At 45.2% G+C, this 20,027-nt stretch overlaps 1 protein-coding gene across 1 annotated transcript; it reads right to left on the bottom strand.

Annotated features, from left to right (window-relative positions):
• Positions 1 to 8,065: 8,065 nt before the first annotated feature.
• FGF16 (fibroblast growth factor 16) lies at positions 8,066 to 17,517 on the bottom strand. Its single transcript, XM_043570412.1, has 3 exons — positions 16,798 to 17,517; positions 10,376 to 10,479; positions 8,066 to 9,042 (listed from the first exon to the last, which is right to left on the bottom strand). The coding sequence occupies exons 1-3, from the start codon at positions 17,069 to 17,071 to the stop codon at positions 8,797 to 8,799; spliced, it is 624 nt and encodes a 207-aa protein (XP_043426347.1). The 5' UTR covers positions 17,072 to 17,517; the 3' UTR covers positions 8,066 to 8,796.
• Between the last annotated feature and the right edge of the window lie 2,510 nt (positions 17,518 to 20,027).

The raw sequence follows: 20,027 nt of genomic DNA, 5'->3' as shown, positions 1-20,027 counted from the left end.
CCTCATACTCCTGGATTTTTTTATCTCTCTTTTTCTCAGCTTCCTCTTTTTCCATAAATTTATCTTCTAGTTCACCTATTCTCTCCTCTGCCTCTTCAAGCCGAGCTGTGGTGATTTCCATTTTGTTATGCATTTCGTTTAAAGCGTTTTTCAGCTCCTCGTGACTGTTCCTTAGTCCCTTGATCTCTGTAGCAAGAGATTCTCTGCTGTCCTGTATACTGTTTTCAAGCCCAGCGATTAATTTTATGACTATTATTCTAAATTCACTTTCTGTTATATTATTTAAATCCTTTTTGATCAGCTCATTAGCTGTTGTTATTTCCTGGAGATTCTTCTGAGGGGAATTCTTCCGTTTGGTCATTTTGGATAGTCCCTGGCGTGGTGAGGACCTGCAGGGCACTTCCCCTGTGCTGTGGTGTATAACTGGAGTTGGAGGGCGGGGCCGCAGTCAGACCTGATGTCTGCCCCCAGCCCACCGCTGGGGCCACAGTCAGACTGGTGTGTGCCTTCTCTTCCCCTCTCCTAGGGGTGGGATTCACTGTGGGGTGGTGTGGCTCGTCTGGGCTACTTGCACCCTGCCAGGCTTGTGATGCTGGGGATCTGGCGTATTAGCTGGGGTGGGTAGGCAAGGTGCTCGGGGGCAGGAGGGGCAGGCTTAGATCGCTTCTCCTTAGGTGATCCACTTCAGGAGGGTCCCTGTGGCAGCGGGAGGGAGTCAGATCCGCTGCCGGAGGTTTGGCTCCGCCGAAGCGCAGAGTTGGGTGTTTGCGCGGAGCGAGCAAGTTCCCTGGCAGGAACAGGTTCCCTTTGGGATTTCGGCTGGGGGATGGGCGGGGGAGATGGCGCTGGCGAGCGCCTTTGTTCCCCACCAAACTGAGCTCTGTTGTCAGGGGGCTCAGCAGCTCTCCCTCCCTTTGTCCTCCAGCCTTCCCGCTTTCCGAGCAGAGCTGTTAACTTATGACCTCCCAGACGCTAAGTCGCGCTTGTTGTGGGAACACAGTCCGTCAGGCCCCTCCGCTTTTGCAAGCCAGACTCGGGGGCTCTGCTTGGCCGGCGAGCCGCCCCTCTGCCCCGGCTCCCTCCCGCCAGTCCGTGGAGCGCGCACCGCCTCGCCGCCCTTCCTACCCTCTTCCGTGGGCCTCTCTTCTGTGCTTGGCTCCGGCGACTCCGTTCTGCTAATCCTCTGGCGGTTTTCTGGGTTATTTAGGCAGGCGTAGATGGAATCTAAGTGATCAGCAGGACGTGCGGTGAGTCCAGCGTCCTCCTAAGCCGCCATCTTGCCGCAACTCCTAAAAATTCTCTTTAAAAGAAAAAAAGCAAGGGGGCTCCTGGATGGCTCAGTAGGTTAAATGTCCAACCTTGGCTTAGGTCATGATATCATGGTTTAGTTCCAGCCATGTGTCAGGCTCTGTGCTGACAGCTCAGGGCCTGGAGACTGTTTTGGATTCTGTATGTCCCTCTCTCTTTCCCCCTCCCCACTCACACTCTGTCTCTCTCTCTCTCTCTCTCAAAAATAAATAAACATTTAAAAATAAAAGTAAAAGAAAAAAACAAAACTAAACATAATGAAAAATGATTACTAGGAAGCCACAATTAGATGGCTTGGGTCTTAGTGAAACGTTGAGGGAGGTTTCATCTACCGAGACCAAAGAGTGCCTGATCCAGAACAGGTTGGAGTTGAGAACTGGAGACAAATGAAAATTTATATTGTGTCACATGAACTAAAGCAATATTTAATCCCTACTGTCATGATAAGAATTACTTGGGGGAGATGCCTGGGTGACTCAGTTGAGCGTCTGACTCTTGATTTTGGCTCAGGTCATGATCCCAGGGTCGTGGGATGGAGCCCTGAGTCAGTGCCATGCTGAGCATGGAGCCTGTTTCGGATTCTCTCTCTCTCCCTCTTCCCCTCTCCCATGCTCACGCTCTCTCTCTAAAATAAAAAAAAATAATATAAATACATGGGGACTTGTTAAATACACAGATCAGTGATTCTCAAAGGTTGGTCTAAGGACTCTGGGGTGTGGTTTGTGGGTTCCTTCCTTTTCTTAAGTAGGCTTCACACTCAGCGTGGAACCCAATATGTGACTTGAACTCAAAACCCTGAGATCAAGGCCTCAGATGAGAACAAGAGTTGGATGCTTAAACAACTGAGCCACCCAGGCACCCCAGGTTCCTTCATTTTCTAATTACACATCTAGGAGAAGCCAAATATTCTTCCTATAATTTAGCCAAAAGAACATATAGCAACAGATTGCAGAAGCAGATATAAGAATCCAGATGTTGGGGCACCTGGGTGGCTCAGTTGGTTAAGCCTCTGACTCTTGATTTTGGCTCAAGTCATGGTCTCACAGTTTGTGGGATTGAGTCCTGCATCAGGCGCTGTACTAATAGCACAGAGTCTGCTTGGGATTCTCTCTCTCTCCCTCTGTCTCTGCCCCTTCCCTGCTCATGCTCTCTATCTCTCTCAAATAAAGTTAAAAAATAATTCAGCTGTCTTCTATTAAGGGAGATATCAAAGAGGTTTGGAAAACAATACCACTCAGAGTGTTTTAGAATGTAGTTATTTTTCATTAAAACATGATTTATATTGATGTTAATGGATTTATTGTTATTTTAAATGAATTAGATACAATTTTTTTTGGAAATTAAAAACTTATTTGAGTTTCTAATATGGTAAATACCAATAGCTTTAACCCACATTAACAAAAGCTCTTGGAGGTTCTCAATAATTTTTAAGTGTGTAAGGGTTTTCCTCAGAATAAAAAGTTTGAGAACCATTGATAGATAATTTCAGTTGTAAATTCTGATTTAGGAAGTCCCAACAGAGTGCAAGAGTCTGTATTTTTAGACAATTACACCAGATACTGAACAGAGTTTGGGTAACACTGAGCCAATATAAAAGTGTTTAAATTTAGGGATTTTTATGACAAGTTATGGTGAATGCCAGAATCAAAACTAAGTGAATAAAAGGAGTGTCAAGCAGAAAAGACTGGTCCATTTGAAGTTGACAAGACTGTATTTGTAGGGGAGCCATGTAATGATCCAATTTTCATAACTTTCCTGAGTAATGTTGGCAATCCAGGAGTAGAAACACAGAAAGTGGGCATTTTATTTTTTATTTTTTAAAAGTTTGTTTATTTTGAGAGAGAGAAAGGGAGGGGGAGAGGCAGAGGGAGAGAGAATCCTGGGTAGGCTCTGTGCTGCCAGCACAGAGCCTGACGTGGAGCTCGATCTCATGAATGGTGAGACCATCACCTGAGCAGAAATCAAGAGTCAGAATCTTAACCAGCTGAGCCACCCGGGTGCCCCAAAGAAAGTGGGCACTTTAAACTAGTGTTGGATGAGGCTTTAGGTGGGAGCTAAGTTGCCCTGTAACTAGCTAGATATATACATGATATTCAGATTTTACATTGAGTAGGTTATACTCTGGGTTTATGTTGTAAGAGAGTTCCCCGGGGCCGATTGGGTGTGGTTTAATAGCCTAACGGGGATACCTGGAGAAATCTATAGGATATAGTGTTAGGTGAGGTTAGGATGGTGTGACGGGTTTTGGAAACTTAGAACATTTGCAACTGGTGAGATATAGGGAAACTAGAAACCAACAAGGCAAACATATCTGCCAACAGGGAGTCTGGTGTGTGGAACATTAAAGGGGACTAGGTTGGGGCTCAGAGAACCCAACTATAAGGAAGAGAAATGAAGATAAGGATTTTTGGATATCTGGGACTTAGGTGATACTGTCTTCTCATGATGTGGTTATGGAATCCTGGAGAAAGGAGGATCTTGGGACCCTAGGATGCACTGCTAAAATATAACTAAAATAGGAGTTGGGTGAGGGCTGAGAGATTCTGTTGGTTTACTTCATACCAGGTACATTCAAAGATGGAGTTTCCAAGTGGGTGCTCTCATGACATGTTCTTAGTAAGAGGCCAGCATTTGTATGGCATGACTATCCCATGTACCACCTTGCTTTCTGGAACCTGTCCTTTGTAAAATCCCAGCAGAATCATACATACAGGAAAGGGGATGGAGTGATGCATATGAATAATGCATTCATAGATGTGTCTTCAAATTAATACTAATACTAATAAATAATGAACTAAAAGTAATAACAATAGTTAACATTTATCAAGTGATTACTATGCACGAGGTACTGTGCTAAACACTTTATACTTTTCATACATTATCTTATTTAATCTTTATAGCAACAGCCCTTGAGGTAGGTCCTAATGATCATCCTTATCTTATAGGTGAATACAATGTGGCTTACTACAATTCAGCCATACTACTTTCTTAAAGTTTTTTTGATTATGCTTAACTTCTTCCTGCCTCTGGACTTTTATATATTACTGCTTTCTCTGCCTGTAAAGCTATTCATTCCCCAACTAAGCTAACTCCTACTCACCCTTCAGGGCCCACCCTAAGCATCAGCTTTTTAGGAAGCCTTCCCTAACTCATTTAATAGGTGTATCTCCCTAATATACACTCTTGTAACACTCTTATAACAAGTTCTCTTTCTTTATAACACATATTACTATATGTAAGCTTACTTGTTTATGTCTGTCTTCCTGACTAGATCATGTCATGAGGAGAGGAATGGCTGCCTTACTCTATATCTTTAAAGACATAAGTGCTCAATAAATATCTGTCACATGAAAGAAAGAATTAATGAATGAGTGAATGAATGAATTTTGGGTCAAAGAGCTAGGAAGTTAAGGAATCTGGATGTAAAACAAGGTTGGTCTGACTCTAGGATCTGAGGAGCATGCTGTGTCTTTTGCTTCGTTGCTGATGATTAACAGGGCTGATCCCATACCTTGTCTGGAAATTGGAAAGAGATGCAGAGGGGAAGCAGCCTATTCTGGGATGGAGGAGTGGAGAGAGAGTATTGAGGAATAAGGAGATAATTGGGTATCTTTGCAATTGTCACCAGAACCTTGGTGTAGAGAGACCTATTAGAAAGGTCTTCAGTTTTCTCTTGAGAACAGAAGGACCTCTAGGAGTGACAAACTAAATTATGTTCTGATTCTTCTGTTGAGGAAGGAAATTAAATGACAGATGGGAGAACATGTCTTTTCAAAGGAGAGGATCTCTTCTCTTTGGTTTCTTCTCCCTAGCCTCCCACACTCCTCCACAACAGATCCCTCTTCTTGAAGTGCTGGGGAAAGGCAGTCTAACTCTACTTCAGAGAGAAGGACAGCAATCCCCAAGGTCTGCCCTCTTCAGGAGGAGGAAGATTAAGTCTGTAGGCAACTTGGACTGAGCCTGTGTGAACTGTGGTCCCACTAGAACACTGATCCTGATGGATTTCTGACTATGCAGCCAAAGATTTGGTGGCTGAGCACTTCAGTGACTTGAAGGTAGATAACTTCATCTTCTTTTATTTCAATACTTTATGTTCTTTTTTTGGAAGCAGTCTGCTTTGATGGCTCTGATAACCTCCTTGTGTCTGGACATGGTGAGTTCAGTCTCTGCTTGCCTTTTAAGCGTAACATTCAGCTTGGACGGTGAGGGTGAAAACAGAGATGTGTAGGGAGGTGAAGGAGATCTGGTTGCTATCAAGAATGTTGTAGGGGCTGGCCCTGGGTTGAGAGTTTTTCAGAACCACTGAGCTGTAAATCTATCCCAGGTCTTCCCTCTCCTCACTCCCACCTCCCTGTCACCAAACTTGAACCTATCTCTTAGAAGATAGGAGTCAGAGTTTTCATACATAAAATCCACATCTTTGAAATAAAAACCGCAAAGCATCTATCAAGGTTTTCACGCAGGGTCACAGGGGCCACCTATTCTTTCAACCAATCATGTGCCTATTGAAACAAACATTTCCTAAGTGTTTGTTTTGTTCCAGTAATACCCTAAACCCTGGGAGGGGATGCAAAGATAAATTAGAAATGGTCTCTGTGCATATTTTCATCCAACACCAAAGGTCCAGAGTTTACTACTCTAAAATTCCCTCAGGTTGACACAAAAGAATTACTTTTGCACTTTAGGGATATGGTGCCATTCAGCTGTCAAACGATCTAGTAGTACTAGGTTATCTATCTTACATTTCCATTTCCAGAATTTACCTTTTCCATCCTTTTGAAAATGAGAATAGCTGCCCATTGACATTTTCTGGCTATGTGCCCCATTCATTGTTACTCCTAAAGAGTGCCTCCCCTATGACTTCCTCCTGGGACCCTACACCATTCTTTTGGTCTTTTTCCCTGTAATTCCACCAAGAGGATAAAGGTAAGGCCTGACCCTAAGATTTGGAGTCTTTCCCTTTTTCATTACAGTGGCATTTTTCCTTGTAATCCTGCCCTGTAGTACTGTGCTTATGGCTTTGCCAGGCTCATGTCAAGTGTCTTACTAGAGTAATGATTGGCCCTACTCACAGGGAAGTGCCAGCTTCCTATTGGTTAAAATATATTTCATTTATCTCACAAGTCCTCAGAAATTGTGGCTGTGTATCAAAAGTTATAGGTAGCTGACTGTAGATAATATAGGTTAAATTTTGGTTTAAAATAAAAATGTGATGCTCATTAAAAATGTGATAACAAACGTCACACAGCTGATTTTTACCCTTATCCTAGAGACCTCTAGAGGTGGTGTCTCTTCCCTGCAGCTTAACACAGACATTGCCATCAGCCTCTTTGCCTTTCCAAGTTCTGTTGGTTTTTCACAGCTGGAGTTACCCCTTTCAGGAAACTCTCCCTACTCACCCTAGCCCTGTGAGATCTTCACCTAGGTGGATCCATTGGTGAGCATTCTAATCTGTGATCATGCATAATCATGCAACTTAGCACTTTTTATCATATAACCTTATTTTCTATCTCATGTATATATTCTCATATGTGTGATTTCTCTGTTGGTTACTTAGATGTGGATGAGCTTTTAGACTTTATCTTTAAGTGAGCTGCTACCTAAGTTATTTGATGCTACCCCACAGTCAGAAAAAAAAAAAACAGTGGATGCCTACATGATGCGATTGAAGAGAATCAAGGTACTAGCCTAAGCCCAAAACCTTTTCCCACCAGTCCTTCATGGGGCTGAGTACGCAATGAGACATTTATTCTCTTGTCTGTTTTATCCTGACACCATTTGGTTCGAAAATTCAAATAACCCTATGCTTCTACCTCGGTAAATATTAGTAAAGAGGCCAGGGATTTTAAACCATGATATATCAGGGGTTGCTCTAGAGAAGAGGGAGTTCCAAGGAATGCCATCTCCATTCGAACTAGAGCAACTCTACTTTTGTTTTATGGACTAAGGTTATCCTAAAACTTTATTTATAAGCCATTCAGTTTCAGAAAGAATTATTTTTGAAAACCATTCCTTTAGGGCACTGGGTTTCAAAATTTATCCTGCACAGAAATCCTCTGGAAGGCTTGTTAACATGCAGATTGCTAGGCCCCACATTCCAGAGTTTCTGACTTGGTAGATCTAGGGTAGTTCTTGATAATTTACATTTCTAACAGGTTCGCAGCTGCTGCTACTGGTCAAGAGACCATATACTCTGAGAACTACCTCTTTAGGGAAGTGTGTTAACAGCTTCTCAGAATGCTCTAGAAGCACTGGCAGGGGATGGGGGGTGGATTGGAGAGGGAGTGGGAGAACACTTCCAGAAGGGAAGTTGGTTAAAAAAAAATAGGCGTCCTTACTGATTGTTGTTTATTTGTAATCACTTCTTCTTCATATCTAAAGTAAGAAGCCACCAATTAGGGTTTCTGACCTTCAGGCATTGAGGCCTAACCAAATCCCAAAAGGGTGTTTATCTACACCTTGTCTTAAGCACAAATAGGAGCTTCTGTAAGAGCTATTGGTCCAGGCCTTCCTGAAGCTTTGATGCATCACTAAGTTTTAACTCCTAGAACCTGAAAGGACTTCAGACAAGGCCCCTAAATAATGCTAGCATTGTTGCTGATAAGTCTTCTAGGCTAGGCAGCATAATGCTGACATCAGGAGATTCTAATAAGTTGGAGAGAAAGAAGGTAACCAACCTTCTAATCCCACTAAATGTATAACCAACCTTCTAATCCCACTAAATGTATAACTCAGTAGAATTAGACAATGGTTACAATATAAAATTTTATTGCCAATAAAAGCCTTTCATAACTCATTTATCCTGTTTCAGTAGGACCTTATTCTTTCTGATGAAAATCCAGTCATAGCATCTCTCATTAAAAATAAAATTATTTTGAAATAAATAAATATATAAAATAAATAGCATGTACATTTCATAAATAGTTTGTCCTTATGCACAGTATCCATGCTTACATTTTAATATCATTTTCTCACAATCTACCCCATCTCCCAGTTCCAATGGCAGGAAACCTGCATGTCGGGACAGATGATAAATCTCCATAGCCAGTGCAGGGATGACCTGCAACAGGGCCATAGCCCCAAGGATTTTAAGGAGACTTTCCCAAAGCTCTGTATGTAGCATCTATGGCAGATTCCTTGGTCTTTCATTTACCCATTGTCAAAGTATTTGGGTGGATTGTGGGGCAAGATACCCCTGGCCCTTGGCAGGGGCCCCCATTCTTTCTCGTGCCACCTCGGGGGAAAGAACATGAGTAAAGAAATAAGTATATACAAGATTCCCTGTAGCCCACCCATCCTCCCACATCCCTCTCCCAAATAACCCAACTTTGATATACACTTTGAACAAGGGAACAGTTGGGTTGAGTTGAACATTAAGTGTTTCTCTGTTATCTAAATTTATAGGAAAGAAGACTGAAAAGCTATGAGTATAGTGCTTGCAGAGACAACTGTGGCCCTAGGGGTCACAGAGGTCACACTAGGGGTCCATTACCTATAGCGGAAGAGGTCTCTGGACATGGAAGGCAACTTAGAAGGATCTACTGGCCTGGGCAAAAAGTGAGTGAATTTCTGGTGTCGTTTAGTCCTGTATCCCTCCCGGGGTGAGCCGTCTTTATTCAAGGCCACATAATACTGTCTCTCCGAGTCCAAGTGTTTGTACAAGGTTGAAGCATAGGTGTTGTACCAGTTTTCTTCAAACTGTTCCCGGAAAACACATTCATGTGTGAGTTTTTTCTGTGAGGGTGAGAAAATAAAGCAGAGCCTATTATATGACTCTTTCTCCCGTCCCGGCTTGCTGAAATATCAATAGCACATTGACATTAGAAAATTTCAGTCCTATCTCACAGTATTCCTGAGGCATCTTCTTTCCAAATAGCACAAAACAGTCCTGTCCTTATTGCCTTCATCTTCTTTCACGAACCACACTGAAATGTTTGAGAGATCTTTCCTAAAGGCAGGAGACCAAAGGAGATGGTCTCACTGGGCTCTTTGAGCCTGAGAATTTCTGCTATGGCCTTCCAATGCTCTTCTGGCACCCTAATTTTCTACCTACTTAGGGCAAATAATGTCAAATCCATTGATATTACAGACAACCATGTCAACTAGCAGGCAAAGGCCTTGGATCTATATAAAGCTCCATGGGAGGAGAGTTGTGATCTCTCCTAATGAAGGGCCTCAGGGCTGTCAGTTGAAAAGCTCAGAAAAGATCTCCTTGAAAAGTTCCTCCAATCTGGCTACTTCAAGCTAGCAGCTCCTGAGGCAGGTCTCTTGCCTCTGCCCCTTCTCACACTTGATCCAGCTGGCATACTACTTGCTGTGGTTGCTGATACCAAGTGCTGGGGACAGGCCTATCTCTTAGGTGTCAGGGAAAAATGTGCTCTGATTTCATGGGGTGTAGGCAGCCAGAAAGTGTGTTATGTGGCTCAAAAGCCAAACCCTGAAAGGGTTAAGGTCAGCAAAGTCACTCACCATTCCCCAGCTCTGGGCTAGCTTCCAGAATGGAGAACATGTACTGCAGCCAACCTAGTCCTAGCTGGGGACTTAAGCCTGTCACCAGACTCTGGAACCCTCACTTTTCATTTGTTTGTTTCATTTGGCCTCTGGAATTAAGCTGAAGCAGTTTGGAAATCAGGGACTGTGTTTTTAATCTCAGAATCTCAATCTGAAGGGCAGCTCTTCCACTGCCTATTTTTGTGCCAGCTAGTCTGCTACTCCTCTAGGCACCCATTAAAATTCAAAGGTGCTCCTCAGGGGAGTAAATGGCCCAAACCCTTACCATCTATTGACAAACCAGCACAGCTTACTATTATCATCAGACTAGCTGGCTGTCTAGTGGAAAAGGTGAAAGCAAATGTACCACAGAAAAGCTTAAGGTTTGATGGGAACTGAATGAGTGAAAGTGTTATATAGCAAGCTCCCAGGCATCCAAGAAGCAACTAGAAGACACTAATCCTTCACAGTTGACAGAAGTATTTCAAGGGCTAGATAAATGTTTTTATACGTTTGCCTTACATAGTCCAAACACTGGTGGTAATAGTCTCTGATGAAAAGAAAACCTTAAACTTACCGACCCATATAGTTCTCCTCGCTCGTTCATTCCTAAGTATAGGCCAGAATCCACTCCCCGGATGCTGATCAACCCCACAGCCAGGCTGATAAACTCTAGGATTCCTAGAGCAAAAAAGTGAATGCCATTTCCATTACTGACATCAAGCCAAGAGGAAGCTATTCAGGTGACATGAGCTACCAGTCATCTATACCCAACTCCTATGACACCATCTTGTGCAGCAACAACGGAAACTCAGAAAAGATACTGAGTCTCTCTAGGCCTCAGTTTTTCCATCTGTAAGGTGGGTGGAACAACCTCTTACTCAACACGCTTAGACATATTATGAAGAAGAGACCATGTGAAGGATTTGGCTACAAAAGCTTCATAATTACAAGGTACTATTGCTGTTAAATACCAACAGTTCAAGAAATGGGAGGGTATTTTATTAATGGAAGAATGTGGCTAGATTTCTGTATGTTTCCAAAGTCACTTCCCTCCTCCCTAGAGCACATAGCATTACCTTGTTGTCCTCTAGGCTGAATTCATTTTGCACCCTCTTAGCTCCCATGTCCTTAAAGCCACATGAGGCTGTCAACTGCCGGTACTTGACTCTAACAAAGGCCACACAGGCCACTCACTAAGTCCGTTCTTCTTACCTATGGCAGAAGGCAAAATATGGCCTGGTGAGAGCCTTCTCTTATAAAATGCTCTTAGCCAGGGCAGCCCCAGGCTGACAAGCCTGTCATTTTATCCTTCTCTCTTTAGAATTTTAACTTTACCCATGGCCAAGAGTTGGCAGGTAATACTGGACTTAATACTGATTTGAGATGTTGCAACTTTAAGGGGAAAGTTTGGAAGACATTCAGAAACATCCCTCTAGCTGACAAGGTTAGAGGTGAGGATTTGAAAATGTTTTCATTTACTCAGCAGCAGTAGGAAGAAAAAAGAAATCAACTTCTAAGAGGGAAAATGGACCCAGAACTGAAATCCTGGTGATGCTGAAGTCTTTACAATTTTGTCCTAAGGTAGCACAATCTGTTGTTCCATGGATACAAACACAATGGTCAAGTAGATTCCTCTTTGACGTTTCTCTCTCTAACCGTGTTTTTCAAAGTACAGACCAAAACTATATGATTGACTCACAGAGGCATCCAAAGGTATGAAATGAGCTCATATCTGGCTGTTTTTCTTATCCAAAAATGCAATTCTTAAGGGTAACAATATTCTATGTAATCTACATAGGGAGTGGAACTGATGCCTTAAAGATCACTTTAAATTTTTTTTTTCAACGTTTTATTTATTTTTGGGACAGAGAGAGACAGAGCATGAACGGGGGAGGGGCAGAGAGAGAGGGAGACACAGAATTGGAAACAGGCTCCAGGCTCTGAGCCATCAGCCCAGAGCCCGACGCGGGGCTCGAACTCACGGACCGCGAGATCGTGACCTGGCTGAAGTCGGACGCTTAACCGACTGCGCCACCCAGGCGCCCCAAAGATCACTTTAAAAATTAAGTGGTTAATTTGTAAATCAGATTCAAGACTCCAGTGGGAAGTCTCTTGAAAAGCCCCAGTGATTTGGACTGCCAGATAGGTGTGCAGCTGTTGCAGCTTTAGGGCACATGTTTCCATGGCCCACTTGGATCTATTTGAAGAATGTAAAATGTTCTGCTGCCATTGTATAGAACACTCAGAGTGTAGGCTTTGGCCACCAAAAGAGAGAGAGAGAGAGGGAGGGAGGAGAGAGAATCTTAAGCAGGCTCCACACTCAGCATGGAGCCTGGCATGGGGCTCCATCCCACAACCCTGGGATCATGACCTGGGCCAAAATCAAGAGTCAGATGCTCAACCGACTGAGCCACCCAGGTGCCCTAACATTGAAATCCTTTACATTTTATTATCAATCAAGTTGTTACTAACACTTATAGCACAAGAAAGGAGTTTTGGGAAAACACATTGACACAAGATGGTAGGAGGAGAAGGGCAAAATAGCTGGTGTCAAGTGGGGGTTAAGGAGGAAGTGATTTAATGGATCAAAACCTTTAGCTGCATTGCACAAGTGTCTGATTTTGGTTCTGCCTTGTATAACGTTTTAATAAATGACTTGTAAGAGGACATAGGGAAACTGCTTACTCTACTTCCAAAAGATGTACAGCTGAGAAGGTGACTCAATCAAAATCTGAAGAGATTTCAAGAGGATGGAAAAATGTACTGACTCCACAAAATAAGCTTTAATTAGAATAAATGTAAAGTCCTGCACTTTGGTCCCCAGACTGATTACTCAAGATGTTTTATGTTTGGGGTTTTGTTGGGGGATGGTGAGCCCAAGTGCAGACAGTTGAATTAATCACACTCCTTGCTTTATTGCCTGTTATCATAATTGGTCTGCACCAGGGCTTTTTATTTATCTATTTCTTTTTATTTCCATACTCTGCTTCCACCCCCCTCTGTACTTCAGGCAATCATGTATATTTTCTTGAAAAAATGTTATATTCTTTTGTGTTTCTATGCATTTTCATTAAATACAAGTCAGTCCACCATTGTAATGGGGAGATGTGGCTTAACAAAACATACACAACAATGGTTAAGGGATTTGGATAAGATCAGTATGCGTGATTCATGATAATGTAAAACTAATATGCATTAGTTCATAATAATGTAAAAAGCTAATGTAAAACTAGTCATGTAAAAATTAAAATTTATCAAAAAGCTCATGTGAAAAAAAAGCTAGTGTGATCTAAGGTTGCACTGATAGAGGTCTAGTAATGGCATAAGGGAGGAGACAGCCACCTCTCTGTTCTGCCTTAGACCACACTGAGTGTACTGTTTTTAGTTCTACTGTGTTTACAGAGGTCTATGGAAAAACAGGAGTGTGTTCAAAGGAGAATGGACAGTATGGCAAGGAAAAAAGAAACCAGGTCATGATTCAGTTCTGTGTGCTAAACTTTGAGTGATACCAACCTGCTGGAGGCTTCAGTTATTTACTTTGCGTAGACAGATTACTTCTGAGCTTCAAGGCTTAGTTCCCTCATTCTCTAAGTATCTCATGTTTCTGATCACCCTGAGCTCACTAAGTAGCAGAGGGCAACTTGTGACCTCACTGGCCAAGACCTGGTGTGAGAACAAATCATGAAACCCAAGAGGTGTGGCCATTTGAGTCACCACAGTTTTTCTCCAACTCTCTGTTAACCCTGATGCCAAAGGACAGATCATACAGGAAGTCATTTGGGTTGTGTCCAGTAACAGGGGTCTCCAACAGCTGGAATCATCCCTGCCCAGCTGTCTTTGGGCATCATTTTCATTGCCAATTTTCCTATTAGCTGGATTCAAACTGTGGGAACCCAGTAGCACATGATGATGGAACAGATATTCCTAAACCTCCTGAATCTCAGCCAGCATGAAGGGAGAGAGAAAACAAGCCATTTTCACATTTTCCCAGTTACAGTTGGAGAGGGGAGTTAACAGCAAAGTGTTGAGGCAAAGTGTTAAGTAGGCTATGTTTGTCCTCAGCACTCTCACCCCCTTCAAGGTCCAGGATCTCCCTCTACTCTGCCTCATCTTGACCTGTCCTTCTCAGCCTCTGGCCTTTGCTTGACAATTTACAGGCTCTTCTTACATCTTTTCCCCCATGGCCTCAGTTAAAACAGATCTGCCCTGAGCTCCACTGCTTCAGAACCTAGCTAGATGGTTGGCTAACATGTCATTGAATCTGGTTACATGACTTGCCTGGCTCCCTCAGCCATCCTTTCAGACCTTCAGGGCCAAGACAGTGCTGCTTTGGCATCTTGACAAATAAGAACCAGATTACTCAAAAACTGAACCAGCTGCATTAGCCTGCTTCATCACACCTGGTGTGAGGCCTCTCCTCCAGTCTATCTCCCAAGCTCTGCCAGTCCACAGGTGCCCCTCAGGAATGTCAGTATCCCTGTGAACCTCATGAATGCCACCAGCCAAGTGGAGATTGAAATACTCCTGACTACTGATTGCAGAATGGAGTGGGGGAGGGGGGAGGATAGGCTATGCCAACAGGTTATTATTTGGAGTCGTGGCTGCTCTTGGGCTCAGCCTGACTCATTCTGAACACATGGATTCCAGGGTAATCCTTGGGGGCCCTGCTCTCCAATTACAACAAATAGCTATTTACTTTACATGGCCTTTGGAGACTACCTCCTCCCCCCAAGCAGAAATCTATAATATTTTATATCTTAAGCCTGGCCTACTTTACCCTGCTGGAATGTTGACTGCCAAAGCACTTATGGAATGTTAAAGTTTCGATTTATTGAATACCCTGGCTGATTAACTCAAATGTGGAGGGAGGAGACTTAGCAAACTCAAACGCCACCTCTTTCTTTGCCAAGAGCTAAACCAAGAAAGAATAAATGTGTGTTTGAAAGTTGGCAGAGGAGGTTACAAAGAGACAGCTTTGACTAGTTATCATTTCCTTTACAGGAAATACATGGAACTGCCAGGAAGCCAGGGAAGGAGGAAAGGGAAAAGGTGGTGCAGAGGTGGTCTCAGGCAGTGTTATTTTAAAAGGCAAAACCAAAAATGAAGCAGTCAGTTAAGCAGCAATGAAAACATCCCTTCCTCCTGCCAGTTTTATTTCCTTTGATTTCTCCTGAAACTTACCCTTAGCAGGCCTGAGAGATGAAAAGAAATCAAGATGTGTCCTTAGGGAGGTAATTAAAGACCACTTATCCTAAGAGTCTATTACTAATTTATGTTGACCTTGTAGGTTATTTGGCTCAGCTTAGGCACAAAGTCAGACAAACACTAGCTGCTGGAAGCCAAGGTCACAGTTTCTCCACCTCTGCTGCCCCCCACCCTACATTTCTCCATCATTTCATGATTCCTCTTTTTATATATCAGGAATGGACTACTCCAATGTCTTTAGGCCATTTCTGGGAGACTTTGGGAGGTTCTGAGGCCAGGGTGGGAGTCCCATTCCTTCCGAAGAACTGCAAAGGCACAAGTGATGGAAGGGAAAGGAGTCAAGTTAATACTCCCTCTTCCCTGACTCCACCTTATCACCCTTTTGAGGACCTGCTGCAAGTTTATACAGGCACCTGCACCCCTCCATTACTCCCACCCTACACACAATCCACTGTACTCCAGCTCTGTGAGTGTTTTTTTTCCCCCAAGATGACATAGATCTCATTAGGGTTCCTGCTTGCTCTCAGCAAGGAAGATCAGCCCCAACCCTAAGTTGTTTGCTAGACTTGGCCTTGCCCAGAAACTAGCCTCTGTGCTTCCCCCCTCTCCTTCTACTGTGTACTCCAGATGCAACTCTAGCAAGACAGGGGAAAAAGAAGATGGGGAGGTTTGGGGGGAACGGGGGAGGGTGGGATAAACAAGGGAACAGGTATCATGCCTGAGGGTAGGCAAAGCCTCTTCCTACCTGCTTAGGGATAGAAGATGTCCTTGGGCCATAGGGTCCATAGGGCATTGGGGGATGGGGTTACCAAGTAAAGGTAGCTGTCACAGTACCTGAATTATGGTTTAACAGAGAATAGGAAATTGAAAATAAAAATGGCCAAATTACTGAGAAATGAACACATTTGTTTCGAAACCTAATGATCTCCATCCTACATCAAGGTTTATACTAATTATGTTTTGTATGTCAGACAGGCTCTTTAAACAATCTGCCAAGTGTTGGGCAGAGAAAATCCTGGATGGAGGTTGTACATTTCCTGTCCTGGGCCCAGGAGACACCTGTTTCTGGGGCTGGGAGTGGGCCTAGGACTGGGCCCCAGACCATTTCCTCCCTGTGAGGCAAGGAGTCCAGAGGTATATCTAGGCAATAGCTGACCTAGGGCTGTGCCCTACGCAGTGGACAGCGGGAGGATTTCCCAGTTTCTCCAACACCCAGCTCATGCCTTGCTACCGGGATTGGCCTCCACTCCAGGCAGAGCAAGCCAGAGGCAGGCAGGTGCCACGGCTGCCGATCCCCCTGTCAGCCAAAAGCCACTCCGGCACGGACCACCCACCCACCACATCGATAGCCTACGAAGCTTCTGCTCCAGACAATCGGCCGCGACAACCCTGCTGCTCTTGAGGCTCGACCCCGCGCTACAGCCATGGTCCCTAGTCTCCTCAGCTGGTGCTTCTACCCTCCTCCAGCTCCACCTGCTTTCATCCTAAGCGCAGCGTCGTCAGAATGATCCCCTCGCTATGGGGGAGGGAAGAAGGGTGGAGTGGGGAAAAGAGAGGCCGCACCTCAAGGCGCCCCCGCCTCCTCCCTACCTCTGAAGGTGCCAGGAGCCCTGACGCCAAGTTTGCACCATTCGATCCTGCCTGCCCCGCGTCCCTGGCGGTGTCCCGCCTCGACGGGCCCGGACGGCACAGGCTTGGGGGCGGCCCGCGGATCCCAAGCCGGAGCCCAGAGCCATCGGTTCCCCAGAGAACCGTCCGCTCGCTTCCCGTCCCTCCCGGCCGCGTCCTCACCGAAACGGCTGTGGTCGTGGCGGGTGCCATGCACAGTGCCGTTGGGGAAGATCTCCAAGTGGAAGCCGGTGCGGCAGTACAGCTGGCGGCGCCGCAGGATCCCCTTCAGGTGGGCGAAGTCTGTGGGCGAGCCGCGCTGCAGCTTCCCCTCGATCTGGCCTAGGCGCTCGTTCAGGAAACCCGGGGAGTCAGCTAAGGGCACGTTCCCCAGAGACGAGGAGAAGCCGTGCAGGTCCCAGTCCAAGGAGGCGAAGACTCCCCCCACCTCCGCCATGGCTGGGTGCGCGGGGCCGAGCTGGGGCCGCGGGGCGCGAACTACCTCTCCCCTCAGCGAGCACTGGCGACTCGGAGGCGCTCGTTCGCTCCCTCGCTCGCTCCGCGCTCTGCCTAGCTGCAGTGGACGTCTGTTCGCGTCCAAGGAACTTCTCAGCGGCGGGGCAACGAGCTCCTGACCTTTCTCTCAGTCAAAGTGGCGCTTCCCCTACGCATCCATCTCCCTAGGCCTCTCATAGCTGGCTTGGTCGAGCTATCAGATGCAAACGGCACTTTATATACATACCCACTCCCCTTACATTGACATATTGGATATTTAAATACAAGCCACACCTCACTGGCATCCCCTCGGAGATTGGTGTGTGGGTTTTTTTCCCCCCTTGTATCCTTTTGGCTCTTTTGGAAGGGAGGGGGTGAGGGAGGAGAGAGCAAGCGAGCTTCACTCCCTCTTTTATTATGAAAAAAAAAATGGCAGGAAAAAGCTACACATTGCAGTGAGGCATAACTGTTTTTGGCAGGTTTTTCTGAAACTGCTGATGAAATAACGGAGCCCAATGCGTGGAGGCTGTTGGCGCCCACGGCCACTCAGGCCTGTGGTGTGGAGGTCTGTCAGCTGCGCGTGGGCAGTTCCCACCTCCCACGCCTCATCTGGCGTCTCGCCTTCGGAAAGTGGCTTGAGACCCGGGCTGGGGGTTCACGCGTTCCTGACCCCTTCTTGTTCCCCGGCTGGTCGAAAACTGCAGAAGGGGCGCCTGGCCTGGGACAGGAGCTCCCTGGTTTCTTTGTTCTGTTGCCCATCTCCAGTCCCAGTCCCCACCTGTAGGTCGGCGGGAGCCGAGGAAGTGAAAAACACGAAGGCGAGTGAAGTTGGGGGTAGTAGCTGTCCCTGCGGGCACCAAGCCGGAGTCTTTAAGGGGTCTGGGAGGAGCGGGAAACCCCACGGAGGAAAGAAGACATTTTTTTTTAAGGGACGTTTACAGCTTAGGAAAAGTAAGGGGGAGTAAGAAATAGAAAGTGATCTTTTTGAAAAATGATCTGCACTGGCTTTCTGGGCGCTCTTTTACAAGGCTCCCGAGAGCAAACCCGATGAGAGGCCATTGGAAGCCTGGTGGGGGCTTCCCCCTACCTCTTTTCTTGTTGGAAACAGGTGTTTCCTTGCTCTGTGCCGTGCCCTGCTTGGAGATACTCTATCAGGAAGAGAGACAGTTGGAGCAGGAACTGGCGGCAGTTCAGGGCAACCGGCAGCATCGGGAAGACCTGGGGAGCAGGTGCCCAGCCTGTCCAGCGTCCCTGCGCCCCTGCCCCACACCTGAACCCTGGGACCCCTCTCTGGCCCTGGCGCTCGGCGTTCTGTTCGACTATTAAACTGCATTGTTGCTTGCAGTTTGCACCCTCAGCGGGCTCTGGCTGCCTTTCCAGTCTCCCGCAGGGGACTTCCACTGCACCTCCGCCTTTGCAGCGCCTCCTCCTGGGGAACCCGTGTCCCATGACCAGTTCGAACTCTGGCTGTCCCTGAGAGAAAACCGATTCCGTTCAATTCAGTTAGTGAAATTTGATTCCTGATCCTGGGCTCCCACGTGCACCTCATATTCACTGTCTGGAACTGTAGCAGTTCTTGGTTTGGAACATCCTGGCTTGGTTCTGGTGTGCCCTCTTAGCTCAGACAGAACCTCCTGAGCCAAGCACAAGGTATGGCACATAGTAGGTGCTCAGAAATTATCTTATGTGCTCCCAGTAGTAAGGTGCAGAGATGAAAACGATCTTCCTGTTGTAGGGAACACAGAAATGCAAAAGATGGTGTCCCTATTGGAGTATTTATGGGTGAAATGACAGGCTATCTGGGATTTTCTTTAATCCAGAGTGAGAAGGCAGAAGGAGTGGAGGCATAGATGCAATAATTGTTGAAGCTGGGTGATGGGTACATGGGTGTTCATTAAAAATTTCCTCTACTTTATATATAAACACACACGTGAAATATTTCATAATAAAAATATCTTTAAAGTGAGACTGACATAAAACAAAGAAATCATTCCTTCCTTCTTCATTCTTCCCTTTGAAGAGTTTGTGGATTTAGTAAGAAGGTAGGGTGGAGGGGCAGAGGTTAAGACAAGTATATAAATGACTAGAATACAAAGTAGTGTAAGGTACAGTGCTGTATGAATTCAGAAAGCAGAAAGAAGACTGATCTCGGGGATTTAGGACTGGATTCTGGGCCAAAGTGTGGCCTTCATAATGGATGGGCCTTGAAAGGAAGATGGGAAGGATTTTGCAAATTCAGATGGGCCATTTCCAAGAAGGGGAAAGGAGTAACAAAGCAAGTGGGACAATTTAAATGACAAAGACTAATTCTTGGGAGCTTTAGTGAATGTTACATGAAACAATATAGGTGAAACTGCTTTGTGCAGTATGTGATTGTAAAGGATTTAGATGTCTCCATGATGATATAAATCACACATTGACAGTGGTGAAAGGCCATTTCCTCAACAATCACTTCAGGGAATTTCTGCATTTGTTGTCCCCCAAAATTCCCAAAGTCACCAACCACAGTTGCAGATCTGGAGTCCTACCTGATCGAAGATCAGGGATATAGGCATTCTATTGCCCTTCTGGGGCTTTTCTGAGATTAAGCTGACTGATGATTCTATTTTAAATGTTTCCATAAAGAGACCTGACTGACAGCACTTTTATGAAAGTTATTTAATTTTCACAACCTTGTGGAGTAGGAGGTATCAAATCCCCATTTTAGAGGTGAGGTTAGGTGACTAGCACAGAATCATATAGCTAATAAGCAAAATCATAATTTGATTTCAGATCCACTGGGGACAAATTACTCTCAATTTATGGGCCTTGGGATTATGCAAAGATCAGTGTATTGAGGACAGTGAGATTTCAGAATATTTTGGTTTATAGAAAATCCTCAAGAGCACACAACCTCTGGCCAGGGTTGTGCTGGATAT

This window comes from Prionailurus bengalensis, chromosome X, assembly GCF_016509475.1.
Source record: "Prionailurus bengalensis isolate Pbe53 chromosome X, Fcat_Pben_1.1_paternal_pri, whole genome shotgun sequence".
NCBI lineage: Eukaryota > Metazoa > Chordata > Mammalia > Carnivora > Felidae > Prionailurus > Prionailurus bengalensis.
Note: the sequence above shows the minus strand (reverse complement) of the source record. Positions and strands in the feature narration are given on the sequence as shown.

What these genes read in the sequence shown, in the direction of transcription:
- FGF16 (XM_043570412.1), bottom strand. Translation starts at nt 17,071, where the DNA reads ATGGCGGAGGTGGGGGGAGTCTTCGCCTCCTTGGACTGGGACCTGCAC. An exon ending in CCACGACCACAGCCGTTTCG is followed by an intron (nt 10,480 to 16,797) that starts GTGAGGACGCGG and finishes TTTTTGCTCTAG; the next exon opens with GAATCCTAGAGTTTATCAGC. An exon ending in GAGGAGAACTATATGGGTCG is followed by an intron (nt 9,043 to 10,375) that starts GTAAGTTTAAGG and finishes TCACCCTCACAG; the next exon opens with AAAAAACTCACACATGAATG.